Genomic DNA, 15,986 nt, shown 5'->3' on the forward strand with positions numbered 1-15,986 from the left:
CAGGGGGGCCATGGACAGATTGTCTTGTCATCAATGATCTGCACCAGTGTGAGACACCGACAGACACAGATAACCTCATACAGCACATAAAGGTGTAACCTTACCTGAAGATGAAGATGAAGAGCATTAGCAGCATGCAGAAGGTGGCTACATTGTCCATGGTCTTCATGAGGACAACCAGCTGTCTCCTCAAGGCTGGCATGAATCTTACAAGCTTCAGCACCCTCAGCAGTCTGAAGGTCCTCAGCACAGACAAACCACCGTCGGACTGCCCGACAATCTCACATACACTGAGAAGAGAAACACAGGCAACCAAGCAATGGAAGAGAAAGAACGTATTTTTATTTACATTTCCACATTTGTATGTGTGCATAAAAACACATCCATAAAAATGCCTGTTTAACTCCACCAGCCAGTGATACATCATCATAGGACATAGGAAAGAGGTTTTTGATTCTCAAGGTGTCACGATTCCCAAACCTACCACCAGACAAGAACTTTGCTATTATGAATAAAAAAATCATCCTTCAATCATCACAAACTCCAGTCTCCTGCATGAAAGTCAACTACATACCCATCCGCCATCCAAACCTTCACACCTGTACAAATAAGGCTCCCTACTTCTCACATTGGCACCGGATGTAAGATACAGATCCAGGGGTGCGGTTTTGTCCAATATGAGCAGAATACCTGGGATACTGCGCTGTGATTCAAGATGTTGTGTGTTCATACATAGTGAGTTTACATTTTATTTTTACAGCAAAAACAGCAACAACAACTACAGAAAAAGTTGTAGGCAGCAACTGCCGGATGGCAGAAAAAAAGAGTACCTCCAACAGAAAGAAAAATTTTAAACTGACTTCAACTTCAATTGAAGAAAGACAAATGTAAGAATCAGAAAATCCAAGGACATTACTGCAGGGGCCCGACTGTTTGATGAACATGTAATCCGTTGTGTCAGAGTACATAATTGATTTCTTAGTTCAACAATTAAACCTACAATAAAGAGGGAGTGATCATCACACTCTAGCTGTTTAATGTGAAGTGCTGATTTTCTTCATTTTTAAGCTCATTGTTTGCAGCAGAGCAGATCAGTCATTGCACACATTCAGTCAGATATTGGAAGGTCATTAGTTTTAATGTTCATCTTTCAATAAATTTAAGAAGAGGTTGACAAGGTGAAACGAGCTGAATTAATCACAAATTCTTGGGCAACATAAGGAATTCTTGGTTATCTTGCAGTAATTAATGTGTCCACTTATAGGGTTATTTACGATTTAGACGTTGTAAATCAAGCTTAAATACTTAATGACTTTCCTAATTGCTGTTTGCTGCTGCAGAACAACAACAGAAATGGGATCACAGAAGTTTTATCTTTCCTTTGAGTTCTGGTAGGTATTTATCATCAGCAGAGAACCATTCCCTTGTAGAAAGCTGGCTTTAAAGAAATTTGTCCTCTAATGGAGGTGCTTATCAAAGGCTCAGCACATGACAATAGCATCAAAATAGCAACGGCTCAGCATTGGCAAAGATTGAATAGGGGCACTTTTACAGAGCAGCTCTGTATGAATAGCTGAAGACATTCAGATAGATGAAGAGAGGGAAATTGGTCGTGAGGCGAGAGATAAGAAGACATATGTAGATATGTTCAATCAACATGTATCTTCTGTGACAGGCCTGCACATTTGATCTTGTTCAGTTTCAGTGGCTTTGATGTGTATTTGATCTCCGGATTATAATAGGGATCACAGACAAAGGCGCTCAGCCAGATGAATTGGAAAAAAAATGCTAGCAGATCAAAGGCAGAGCCACTCACCTGAAGCTCCAGGCGCACACAACAAAAGACAAAAGCCTGCTTGGTGCTGTCTGACGCTTCGGCATCCAAAAACATACAGGTGGTACATTTCAACCAATGACAATTTGACAAAGAGTGACATGAATAATTTCAGAGGCATCTCTTTCCAGAAAATCCTGGCAGACCAAAACAGTATGCTACCTCAATTACACCAGTAAATAATTCAGAAACATTATAATTTTGTCCTCCAAAAGCCTTGTCTACAGTTTTCCCCTCTCGCTGCCAAAATACTATCCATTCAGGGTATCTATATCGTGTAATTACCTTATGATGACAATGACTCCATCAAAGACGTTGTAGGGGTTTCTCAGGTAGTTGAAGGAGCCAAATGCAGTGATTTTAAGGATCATCTCCAAGGAGAACATGCTGGTGAAGACGATGTTGCAGATCTCCAGAACATTAGTGAGCTCTTCCGGCTGACAAATAAAAAAGAGGAGACATTGCACAAAATTGGGCAAAATTCCAAGCTGCACCAAAAGCATGTACCCACACAGCTCTAAGGCTCACAGCAAAACTGCTGGATGAATAAAAAAAAAAAAAAAAAAACTCTACCAACTCTACCTTGTGAGACTTGTGAGACTGTTAAGCCCTTGTTTGATTTTTGCGAAAGGTTAATTAACACAGTATGTTAAAATACTATAAGTGTGAGCATGTTAGCAAACGTTTAAAATGCTGTGATGCTGACATGCTTAAAGGTAGAGAGAACAAAAACTGAATGCAGGTGAGAGAAATGGAAAGAAGAAGTAACCGGCTAATACCAGAGGAAATGAGAAGCAGTACTACAAAAGAGAGGGAAATTAAGTGTGAGTGTGGCCATTATCTGCGGGAACGTCACGGCCCCTTCTGTCATACATATAATACAAATAACAATGTCAATCAATACTTTGAGGAAATAAAGCGATCATCTAGCATCACTCACACACACGCCTGGAGTGCACATGTACTACACACACACACAGACACACAGACACACAGACACAGACACAGACAGACACAGACACACATAGACACACACACACACACACACACACACACACACACACACACACACACACACACAGTAAGACTAGAATGTTTCAAAAAAATGAAAAAGAAAAAGGAGCCTCCACACGGTTCGGCTCTTGGCTTCTCTCCATCTATCTATTGGTCAGTTCTTTCCTTTGCTTCCTCATAGCCTTGTCTGGATATCAGCCATTTTACTCACCGCGGACTGAATGGTGGAAAGGGCAAGGAGAGGGACAAGAGCTTTTACACACAATTGCACTCACGCACAAAAGCACTGATGTCAGTAAAGAGTACGAGGAGACCGTGCTGGTCAGCAGCTGGTTTAGAAGATTACAGACAAATACGCTGAAAAGCAGTAAATTAGCAGGTGTGCTGTTCAGGTGTTGTCAGCTCTGCATGTCCACATCCTGAATGTCTGTTCCTTTCCAACACAGCAGCAGGTAGCATGCAGACAAAGCAAAAAACATGTTGTCATCAATTATGGATGCTGCAAATGCTGGCATTAAAAAGGTCCCACATTTCACTCCTCCCACCGCAGAAACAAACTGAAAGAGATTTGCTCCCATGGTTGGTTGGGCAGCTGTGATCTTATACGGTTTATCCATTCAGTCCTGGAAGTTACTCCATCAAACCGATTGCTAACTGACAGCGAGAATTAGAAAATTAGCATATGAAAAGTAAATCCACTCAGTTTTGTTAATTCGTTAAGATTGGCAGGAACGATTGGACATTATTATTTGTTATTTTTTTGCTGTCCACTGTATGCCTTTACAATACATTTCAGTTTCTTTTACTTGCTGTCAGTCTCATGTTGTTAATGCGCATCAATGTCTGTCTTTTCAGCTGTCTCTGACGCTGTGTGAGTTCCTCTCTCTCTTTCTGTCTTTCTGTTTCTGTCTGGCTTTGCTCAATATAAGGAAGAACACACACACAGTCGCACACACACACACAAAGAGCTAAATTTGGCACAATCATGATTTCCAGCACATCACTATTCCACAGAGCTCCTCTGTAACTTCAGCAATGACGCTTCTGACATTTCACCACCCCAGAATCAATGAGCAATGTGTGTTTTGCATTTACATGTCTGTCTGTGTGCATGAGTGTGTCTGTTTGTTTTGCTGCATGTATATGTGTGTGTGTGTGTGTGTTTGTCAGTACTAATGAGTGTTTAGCTGTGTGAAAACACGGGCTAATGATGCGTGCCCACCAGTGTCGGTAACGATGTGACGGCTGACCGCTGTTTGCAGACCAGCCAAACAGTGTCGGCAGCCCCTGGAGATCCATTACTGCAGTCTCATTACCGCAGACCTGGGAACAGATCTGAAGACTTGTGTTTTCCGGTGTGCTGTTGTATGGAATAAAATAAGAAGAGTGCGGATATGAGATCACACTGAGATCTCACAGTTGACTGAGAAAAGTGAGCACCATGTTCAACCTCAGCAGCTTCATATGAAACAAAACCTAAAAATACAGTTAATGCTCGATTCTAAAAGGGTAATACTAGTGAACGAAGCTGCTGTGTAGTCCAGCATTTGGAAAAGCAATGTTAGCCCAAAAAACCTGCCTCACCTACGGGTGACTCACTCTTTAACATACAACAATAACCCCTAAATGTCTATCAGGAGTAATTTGGCTAACACGAAATTAGCATTGGCATGGTTTTTAAAGGAGCTGCAGCACGGTCTGCCTACCAAGTAGCACATTTGAAAACATTAATTAATCAGTGACTGTACAAAGGCATAAGTGGGGGTAACTTTACTGAATAAAAACAGTAATGAGCAGCATTAGCAAACCCCACACATATTCAAAAAACACAGAATGCTATACAGAAGTTTTGCAACCATTGATGGAGGCTAAAAAGATGGCTGAAAGGCTCAGATCTGGTTAACACAGGGCCAGATAGAAGACAGCACCTGGCCAAATATTCAGTAATTAATGTTAATGACTTGATGCCAGTGATTCAATGGAGCTTTACTGATTGTCTGGACATGAAGTCATTTGTTCCTGCATGCACTAACTGACTGTTTAATCAACGCTGGTGAGAGTTCAATGAAGCCTGCTACTTTGCCAACAGAAAGGCAGCAGGTTACGGCACCATGAAGATCCACCAATCTGATAATGGAGTAACAATCACCAACCATGACGCATTAGCACTGCTGGAGGAGGTGGTGCCACGGCCATCGATATGGAAAAGGAGGAGTTGGCTGTACCAGCAGAGTTACCGGTTATCTCTGGGACTAACGCTCATGACAGATACTGAGGCTGATAGTCTGGGACATTTGCCACTGGGAGAATTGGAGAAGCTTGGCGAATGGCACCTTCTGGATGATGCTGTAATTTATTTGGCCTTGAGAGCATGAGAAAATGGGGAAACTGGGCCATTGGTGATCCCAGTCAGAGGAGCAAAGTGGTTGCATTTCACCACCGTTGCCCTGAAGGAACAACCAGGAGAGCAGGACTTGTGTCGCCCCTCTTGTGGCATGATTGCCAAGGTCAAAGGTGACAGACAACCTGGTTGTTCTAGATGGGCTGAATGAAAGAAGAGGTCCGTTTTTCATTGCAGAGGATCCATGATGAGAAGTTCAAAGACGTGTCTGTGACAGCTGATGCTGTAGCCATTCTTCAGAAGGAAAGTGGCAGGCAGTCAGGCTAGTGAGATGATCCAGCGGCTGACAGTGTATGAAATGACTTAGTTGTTTCCTGTAGCTGTAGCAATCAGGCAAACAACCATCATAAAATAAAATAAGATGCTGTGGTCCACATTCAAGGACTGGAAACTGGGTGTGTTTTCTGAGGCAACCCTTACCGGCAAGAGGCCCAGACAGGCCCGGCTGAGGTGATCCAGCTCTTGAAAAACACACGGATGCACAGTTTCCCTCCGTATGCTTTGCAGCCAGCTTCTTCCGATTAAGATCCACATTCAATAAATGTTTGTCCTTCAGGAGGTTTATACCGGGAGCCGAAATGTCCGCAGAGGTTTCGCCCACTCAAAGACGAACGGGACTGATTAAGTTCGGTGAAAACACTCAACGAAATAGATCCTCCTTTAAAATCAGCCTTCCGCTGATGCTGTTTGGGGCCGATGCAAGCCGAGCATTTATTTGCTCAGCATGTATCACTGACGAAACTAAAACTGGGAAAAAAAAGAAATGCAGCCGTCCAATGACGGAACGGAAAACGGACGTCTTAAAATTGGATAAAAAGTCAATTTATGACAGCAGTAATATCACATAATAAGGACCTTTATCAAATTTGTACCCTGGATTGGCTGTCGTACCCTGACTACTTCTACCTTCTGTATGATGAGTCCACTGTGTGCCATGTGCAACAATTTGAAGCTCGCCATACTGACCACCATGACATTGTACGAAACGACTGGCATGAGTTGCACTTACACTGGAGGTTGTGATGGGTGTACGGAGTGTCTGACTTCACACCTGAGCCGTAATCTGCAACTGTGTCCGATTAACTGTTCAGGAAGGTTCCTTTCAACCATGACTGTGATTTTTGTCCTTACCCTTTCCCTTGGTTGCCTAAGCTTTAAGCTAAAAAAGCAGAAAAACATGAATCATTTTTGTGGGTTGAGGTTTTGTGGGTCATTTTGGAAGGTGAAAACAAACCTTTTTTGTTGTTAAAGTAATAGAGTTATCATCTCATTTGTGGACAATTTCATAATTTTTTTGCAACAAGCTCAGTCTTTTTAACCTTTTCACTACTCCAATGGTGTTAGCATTTGATGCAAAGTAAGTCGGACCCTTGTTAGGGCTACATCGTTTTAGCCATCTCATTTAACATTCCTGTGATTACTAACAATCCAAAGCCACAGCTGTGGTATCATGCATAAATATCAATAATGTGATAATAGAAATCATAACAAGCCTAATTTCTTCTTATGTCTCTCCCTGTGTCAGTTCAGAAGACGATTTGTTTCCCATCAAATCGCTTAAATAAGAGCTGTTCTTTGTTTCAACAGCAACTTTGATAATTAATGCTTTATGCAGATAATGCTTCCTTTTTAAGGCTTTTCCCACTGGATATGGATTCTTCAATAATCCTCAGGTAGGGTTGGATAGTTGCATTTCTCCACAACATAATTTTTGGATGCAGGGTTTGAGTAATTGCTGATTTCAGGTCCTTGTGGATTGCTCTCATTTTCCCATCTAAGACATACAACCACTTTATGTTTTGTCTTGTTGTCCTCCAAAAGCCAATTTTTATTTTGATCTTGAATTCTCTGACTTACTTTTGCTCATTATTACCAAACATGTTTGGTTTCTGTTGTTGAATATCTTGACTGAAAGCACGGCTGCCCCTGCCATATCAATCCAGTTATTTCCTCCTGTTTTACTCTTGAAATTTTGGCAGAGAGAGACAATCATTTAACAGTGTTGTTTGATCTCTATCCATCTCTGTCAAATCTCCAAAGTGCCCATCACACTGCTGCATTATTAATTCCCAAACAGCTGCTACATTCTCTGAAGTGTCTCCTCACTGGAGCAAACCATCCTGTTCGATGGGGGATATGGCTGTGTGTTTTCAGAACTCTCATGATGCCGCTGTAGCATCTAATGTCCCTTCAGACAATGACTGAGTGCTCCGATAATCCCAAGAATGATAATTATATTTGTGATGTGGCGAACAAGAGTTGGACTTGGCACTGATGGAAATCATTTAAACTAAGACTGCATTGTGATTCTATGCCCCCGTAGCTACCATTGTTTCACCTGCTTTGTATTTGGCACAAATTTCAGTTTACAATAACAGTGGCAGGTTTACTACTTGAAATTCATAGTACACACCAGCTGTAGCTGGCTGGGTAATTAAATTAGCATTAGCTCCAATGGTTGGTTGGAATTGCTGTTCCTGGTCAACTTTTTTAATGATCCCAACTCATTTTGAAAGACCAATCTTGTACAAGGGTTCTGCAATGCACACTTGATGGCTACATCAACATGATACTGGGCTAAAAGACTGATATCAGATCGTCTTAAGTTCAAACAAATCCCTATAGGCTGCTTGGTCAGGGTTGCTACATTGTAGCTTTCCCAAATACATCAGGACAGAGATGCTAACATTACCCTAAACTCTGATAGCATCCAGGAGAGGTTTCCACAAAGTGGGGTAATACTACACAGTTTACACTCCAGTCATGATTTTCTTCTTTTAGCCTAACCTCTAACTAACTAAAAAGCATGGTGTGCTAACAATTGTATCTTATGTTTGTGCAAATAAACAGCAGTTAGAGCAGAAAACGTAATATTTTCTTTATACTTTTGCTCTTGTGTTTTTGGGTTTGGAAAGGCTAAAAAAAATCACAGTCAGTTTATGGTCTGAACAACCAATTTACGATGTAAGTTTTCAGTATTTCATATAATGACATTTAAACATGTGACAAGTACAAGCAGAGAAAGTTTGTTGTTGCTATAAAATGTGTCTTTGCTCTTATAAGAGTAAGACATCTCAAAACACATTCAACACTCAATTTTTGGAAAATATGCTCACTCCAAATTATGAATGGTTGCCTACCAAAGTCCCTGGTGGTCCAAATTTTACCTGCTACAACCCAGAAACTTAAAAAAAGCTTTTGGCTTGCATTTCCCCATGCTGGTTATCTGTTGTTCCCACACCATCAGACCTATAGACCTAAAGGTGTAGCGAGACAGGTGGAGGCACCCCTCTGCAGGATGAGGATCAGAGCGATGAGACAGATTCAGCCACTGTTCAAACAGAGGGAGGCATGACTCCAGTTTGCTAAACAGGCGGTGGAACGACAGATATTCCAGCTCGCTATTTCCTCCCCATTAAAGGAGCAAAGTCTCCGTCTGCCTCTCTCATTCCGTCTCCCTCTATTTTTAGCTGCCCCTGAGATGAGAGACGACCCACCACTGCGGCGGTGGCAGGCGTGAGTGGGCGATTGTATAGCAAGAGCGAGAAATATTGATAGAAAGACAAAGAGTGTATAAAGCAGAGCAACAGAAAGAGACAGGAAATGGTGGTGGTGGGGGGGGGGGTTAAGTTAAAAGAAAGCATGAAGCATCATTTTTTTTACTGCTTGGAGATCTTGGCAAGTGTGATCCAAACCAAAAGTGCGATAATGTTCTGGTGGGCCTACCAATGTCCTGCTGCCTAACCTTAGTGGAGTCATGTCTATCCTGTTGGCTGGGGAACCACATTACACAGGCAGAGGAAGGAAAAGACGTGTAAGAAAGAGGGATAGATGTGCAGGAGAAAGAACATAGAGAGTTTAGTGTCAGGTAAAGGAGACTGAAAACCACATGGTTGTAGGTTCACTGTAAAACAACTGTAGGTAGGTAGCCACAGTTTGTCCATCTATAGAGCACTAAACAGGCAGATCCTTTATCTTTAACTGCTATGGATTCCCCCATTTATAAATTTGCATTAAGAAGAAAGTAAAGCTTAACACACACACACTCATAAACAACAAGACAAAAACTGCAATATATTAATTCCGACATCCTCGCTAATGGAGGAAATCTCCCTCGAAGCATTGTTAGATTGTTGTTCCTGTTGTCTTTCAACTGAATTTGTAAAGACTAGAGCAGCTAAGAACGCTTCTAATTGGGTTCTCATTATTTTTTGCACTCAGCAGCCAGAGGAGTTGTTGATAGAATAAAATCACACAACTGATGACTGATCAAATGTTGTAAGTGAATGTTTCGTGGTCATAAGCCAATCTACTAAAATGTTTACAAAAGGCCTGTTACAATTCTGTATTGTTCTTATCGATAAATGATGCATGAAAAGACCAAATCCAACAAGGAACTGATACCACTAAATACGTTTGTGCAGCCAAAGCCTGATATATCACTAATAATATAAGGAACCACATGTAAGAGACAGTAGGTTGGACATTTCTGGAGGACTGTGATGGTCAAATGAACATTTAAATCCGCTACTTTTGATTTGCTCTTGAGTCATGTGTGTAGAGAACTTAGTGGATGTCTTTATAGACAACAGCTTGTGCTCATTTTGTGAGGGTGAACACTTCTGGGACAATGATAACATTTTTTTAAACTGATGAATAGACAGTTGTGTAAAAGAGGCAAACTGACAGAGAATGACACAGGTGAAGCAGAAAAGAAAGAGACAAAAAGAAAAAAATTGCGAAGTAATGACCAAAAACATTTCGAACATAAGGACAGTTATGCAGGGGGGGTTGCAGCTGTCTGTACCTGCTCGTGGTGCTCGATGCCCATGCTGATGGTGTTGATCAGGATGGCGATCATGATGCCTCGGTTGAAATATTTGCTCTCCACGATCCCCCACAGCTTCATCCTTGTGTCGTGCCACAGCTCCTTGCATCGCTTCTTTGGACTGCAGCCCCCAGATCTCCCTGCACCCTCCTGGCCTTTTTTGCCCTTCTCTTTACCACCAGGATGCGCCCCCTCCCTGTCCGTTTCCTCCACAGCTCCCTCCTCCGCTTCATCGTTTGCACTGCGACCTGGTCCCACGCCATCAGTGAGCGACAGGGCTGCGGCACACTGAGGGCAGCCGTCTGTGGCGGTGGAGGAGGTGAGGGCCATGGGGGAGGCGGGTGAGGTGTGGTCAGGTTTGTTATGGTGGGGACAGGGAGCACCTGAAATAGTGCAAATGGAGGGGGTCAAAGGGTCAGTGCATAAAGCATGCATCAAAATACAATTGAGTATTTTTACAGTTACACACCATGCCTCCTCACTGCTCTCTGCTCACGTCCTCCCTTTCCATTGGTCTTCCTCTCCCTCCCCTCTCTACCTCCTCTACCTCTTCCGGCACCCCGGAAACCGCGGGGTTTCCCCCGCAGGGTGTTGAAAAAGGCGACAGTCTGCCTCCTGGCCTTGCGGAGGATGTGGCAGACCAGCTGGAAGAGTTCCTCATAGCAGTCCCCGGGTTCACTGGCCAGGGTGGAGGAGGACGAACACTGTGCTCGCTGCTCCTGCATCAGCTGGTGCTCCCTCTGCTTGGTCTCTGAGAACTGAGTGGCGATGACCACGAGACACAGGTTGATCATGAAGAAGGACCCCACCTGGGAGGATGAGAGCCATATGTGGAAATTAATTTTTTACGAATGACAAGTTTGTTCAACTCAACAATACAAAAAAAAGATTTGCAAACACTAGCATGAAATAGTGCTAAAGCAATAATGTGAGCTATTAGTGGTCAGTTCCTGCCAGCTAATCACGCTGAATAAAGAACTCACAAGATGGCCTGAGGCCAGTGGAGTTTAGCTGTCGCTGCCTCGAGACTGTCCAAGAAGTCCAAACAACACATTTATGAAATAAGGTTGCAAGCAGAGCTGCTCTGTTTTCAATGAAAACATAAAGATGCTGAGCCGCTTCTTCTGTATTTTCTTTTAAGAGTACGTTAGCGTTCAATGAGCAAACCCTCTCAGTTGAAGAACATTCACCTGTTTAAAGAAGGGTCTCTTTGAGTATAACCCTCATGTGATTTCAGAATATATCCACAGGTCCCCAGGATTTTTCTCTTTTATCAGTGACACTTAACACACTGTAACCAGGGCTAAGAACAGTAGTATAGAGCTGCAGGTAGCGGAAGCTTTTGGGGGCAGCCCTGATTCAGAGTTAAAAGTCCCATTCATTTTCTTCTGAGTGTGGATGTTACATGACTCACAGTTGGAGTACTTCCACAGACTGGTTGAATCATCAGAACAAAAGATGAACTGTGTTGAAAAGTATCTGGTGATTTGATAAAAAAGATGACAGTACAAACCGACAGTATGTACATAAAAGTGTGAGATTATCAGTCCGCTTTGGCTGCCAATGTGCATTTAATATCCAATCACAGAGCCTACACCTTATTAAATGAGCTGCTAATGGTTTACCTTGCAAGGCAGCTGGATTCACGAGATTACCTGAGATCACGCAAGCTGAGAATCCATCTTACCTGGCTTCAAGTTATATGCTTGTGGCAAAACCACAGCCATTTCAGACCAATGAGCGTCCTATGAGGAACTATTGCCGGCTCCGGCAGGTGTTTTGTTCCTAAAGGAGTTAGCGTAGCTGCTGCTATAGCATTACTTCGAACAGAACTGGAGAGTATTTCTTCAGTGAAAGAAGAGCAAAGAACGGTACTGAAGGCTTTTCTCCACGAAAAAGATGTTTTCACTCTTCTCCCGACTGGCTTTGGCTAGAGCCCCAGAACAACATCAGCTGGTTCATTGATCTGATTGGTAGAAGTTAGCCCTAATAGATGGTGACACACAGATGGTTCATCCAATCAGCTGCGAAGCAAGTTCCTGCCCTTTCCCGAACAGTTTCCAAGGACGACTTCCCAGATGGTTCTGTCTATCAAACCATCTGGCATGTTGCGTTAGCTAACGGTGGACAGAAGCTAAAAACTATGCTAAACTGACCATACAGTCTTGTTTCATCCCAAACTGCAACAGTGACTTGTTTGGATTACGGTGCAGCTTTGATTTGTGCCTCTGACTAACTTATTCTCCATAGCAGCAGAAGCCAAGACTCATGGGTATTGTAGTATTTGGAGCGATTAGCCCAACATAAAAAAAAAAAAAACATATCTCAGAACAGAGGTAGAAATAAGTAAAACTGATAATCCTAACAAAAACTTAGCTGGTACATATCTGGCACACCCCTTGCTTCCATGACAAAGGCACAGAAAACCAGAGCAATCGTTTAATTAATGGCTAATATAATTAATTAATGCTGATTTACACAGAGGAAATTTAATAAGATGACCTTGGCGTTTGGGGTAATTTGGTTGGGGATCTGCGCTGAAAAAATTATACACATGGTGAATTCTAGAGGGGGAGATACAGTGCAAAATATGTTAACTTTACTTAATTGTATTGTGACAGCTTGAATTCAAGTTGCCTGCATGTGTTAATTAGCACCAGAGACGACCTCACTCCTCATCACATGCAGGTCGGACAACTAGTTATGTGAGAATAGGTCTTTGAATGCCATCAAATGGGAGTAAGGGAAGGTAGCGTAGCCTTTGTGCAGCATGGTGAGATCTTAACTTAGATGGTGTATACAAGGCCTGAATGCCTCTAGTGTGGGCTGTCAAGCTGTGCTGTCTGATGCTGCTTCATTTTTACTTAATTTCACCCCAAAAAGTTTCACAGTGCTTTAAAAATTGACATTTGTTTCAAAACTTTCACGTGTCTTTGCAGTTTCTTTTGCAAAACCCGAAGCGTTCATTTTAAAGGGAGATTGAAGATCTAACACTCCATGCAAGAGGGAAAGCCCACCACCACAGGGCCAACCCAGTGTTATCTGAGCTTGTGGAAAGGACTTATGTTAGAACGGATGACTGCATGGGCAAATGCAACCGGGCCTTGAGCCCAGTTGTCCTTGATTAACCATAAAATGGCTGTTAGCAAAAGAAAGCCTTGTGAGACTTAAGTATACGAGAGCAATATTCAAAGGCGATAAAAGTCACAGGAGGAAGAAAGAATCAATTATTTTTGCTCCGCTCTCTCATTCATCGTCCCTTTCTATTACTGCTGAACTCACACTAGGATTTCTTTAACATAAAGCTGATCCTACGGCCCATTGTCAATTAAAATTAACCAGGTGTAAGGTCAACCAATCTCTATCACATCAACTGCTTAAACTTTTAATGATAGTATGAATATAAAGAATACTTTTAGAAGTGCGTCGGAGAGCTGTGAGGTATGCTGTGCTGCATGTTTGATGTTCACTCTGCTTACAAGAGGCAGCAGGTGAAACGGATATAGAAGGAGAGCGAAAAAGAGAGAAGAAAAGAGGGCAAGGTCACCCAGAGAAGCAGATCTGATGTGGAAAAAGAAGAGGAGAGAGAAAGCAGCGGGGAGGGTGAAGTCTAACGGTCTCCAGGCTGTGATCAATAGTGATTGTGAAGCCTGATAACCCCCTTCTGCTCTACATCTGAACCATGTGACAAATACTGTGGAAGAGCTGGATAAAAAAAAGTGTGTGGAAGCAGACGTGTGTGTGTGTGTGTGTGTGTGTGTGTGTGTGTGTGTGTGTGTGTGTGTGTGTGCATCGGCGTGTGAAGCTGCTCTTTATCGATCCAATGCAGAGATTTGTGGTCAGACTGGCTGGTTTCTCATGCCAACTCTCCGGACTTGCAGACCAAAAGAGAGGCAGTGGGTCCCAGCACCCGTTCAGCACCCTCGCTGATCCCATCAAATATTTATACTCACACTCTGCTGGAGCCGCTGAAATACAATTAGATTAGTGTGTGGGGCTGTGTGTGTGTGTGTGTGTGTGTAGCTTTACTGTCTGCAGCAGAGTGACATAATGACTGTGTGTGAGAGGCAGTGAGTATGTGTGGATGACAGTGAATGGATGCACTGTGTGTGTGCCGCATATGTGAGAAAGTTTGAGGCTAAAAGAGAGAATGGGAGACAAGCTTTAAAGTTTGACTGAGAATTAATGTGAATATTATACCTAACACCAAAAACACATATTTATTAAACGATGGAGCCCTGTCATGGCTTTGTTAATACAATGAGGCTTATTAGTCAGCGGTGCTCAGCCCTCCAATCACACTCTTTCACACCTTCTGTATACGCTCATCACGTAGCCCACACATAACGTATACCTTTTCCCAGGGTGGCCTGAGTGTCCCCCTTCTGAATGGGTGTCTTGCATATTTCGGAGTGGCTATTTATGAATGTTTCTTGCTTAGTTTTTAAATGAATTGTGTGCAAATGCCATTCACAGTTGACAAAGGAAAAAGGGATTGTATGAAGATGTATGCATTGTACGGTTGTTGATGAAAATGTAATGAAAAAATTGAGGTATTAAGACATGTCAAGTCTGTGTGTTTGTAGCTTATTTTGGCAATGTTGTGGCCATAAGTAGCAAAATTGATAAAATGAGATAAAATGAAAAATAGTGGTGCTTTAAGCTATTTGCATGGACAATGACAATACCTACAAACTGGGGAAGAAACAATATGTGTTTTTTTTGCTGTGAAACGCTGCATCTACAGGATGCGCAGCACAAATCATGATTACGGTAAAGTGCAATAGTTATTATTTGGGTTCTGAGACGCGGATGCTGACAGTGTAGAAGAAATGAAAAACACAATATGTTCATGTCACAGTGACTAAGAAAATGCTCCAACAGCGGGTGAGGCAGCAGCTCTACCCTGACACCGCAGTCCAATCAAAAGACTGCACATGGAAACAATAGCTCAGACCTTTCAACTCCATAATGGATTGTTTAGCAATATAGCTTCGCCTTATGGCTTACAAATGCAGCAAACATGTACCACAGTTCCTTTCCGGGGTCTCTGGGTGCTACTGTCTCACAAATCAGACATCTCACAAATGTCTTTTTGTGTGCAGCTGTGCAATAAAGAAGATAAAGGTCACAGATCAGCTAAACCATAGACAAGTTTTGTAGGTTTGCTTCCATCTAAAACACAGCAACAGGTGGGGATATTACATGAGATAAATGGTCAGGTATTCATGCATGGGTTGAATGTTAATACCACGTCTAAAGGAGGTTAAAAGGGGCTTACACAGTGTCAAATCAAAAGCCTTATCACACTGTGCGGCTCTGTAGCAAAACAGGTTGAGGCTGGCATTTCCAGGTGTTAAACCTTAACTCCACAGGGCCAAGTTATTTTCCATGGAAAGCCTTTAATTCCTCTGGTGTAAACTGCTCTTCACGACGGTAATCGGCAAACAGCATCTTTCAAACTCTCTCCATCTTTATCTCGCCTTTTTCATCTGTCCCTCCATCTGTCACACTCTCTCTCCACCTCTCATCACTGTTTTCATCGAGCTCCCTCATATCACTCGCTCTTCATCCAACCCTTACCCCCCTCTCTCTCTCAATTCAATTCAATTTAACACACTTAATCTGCATGAATGTTACGCGAGTGAAATTGTCAAAGCATCTACACACGACTTGAACCCCCCCACCCCTCTCCCTCTCTCCCCTCCCTCTCCTTCTGTCTGTCTCGGTTGCTGTCGCTCGCTCTCTTCCATCTCTCCATGCTCAGTGTCGTGCAGTATTAAAGGGAGCATAATTAAAAGTATCCTCATCTGTCTGCCAGGGAGATGAGGACACGTGGGGATATGAACAGAACTTTTAACATGTGAACAGCGACGCTTAGATCACTTTCCGCCGCTAAGTCTGTTTGG

The 15,986-nt window shown here is 42.6% G+C and overlaps 1 protein-coding gene across 1 annotated transcript in view; it reads right to left on the reverse strand.

Moving 5' to 3' along the window:
- Positions 1–15,986, reverse strand: part of LOC121604421 (voltage-dependent T-type calcium channel subunit alpha-1I-like) — a 168,619-nt gene that overhangs the window by 78,665 nt on the left and 73,968 nt on the right. The window contains exons 8-11 of the mRNA XM_041933929.1: positions 10,547–10,886; positions 10,057–10,460; positions 2,120–2,271; positions 105–290 (exon numbers count right to left, since the gene is read on the reverse strand). Of these exons, the coding sequence (XP_041789863.1) occupies positions 105–290; positions 2,120–2,271; positions 10,057–10,460; positions 10,547–10,886 (1,082 nt within the window). The remainder of the gene's footprint in view (positions 1–104; positions 291–2,119; positions 2,272–10,056; positions 10,461–10,546; positions 10,887–15,986) is intronic.

This window comes from Chelmon rostratus, chromosome 3, assembly GCF_017976325.1.
Source record: "Chelmon rostratus isolate fCheRos1 chromosome 3, fCheRos1.pri, whole genome shotgun sequence".
Classification (NCBI taxonomy): domain Eukaryota; kingdom Metazoa; phylum Chordata; class Actinopteri; order Chaetodontiformes; family Chaetodontidae; genus Chelmon; species Chelmon rostratus.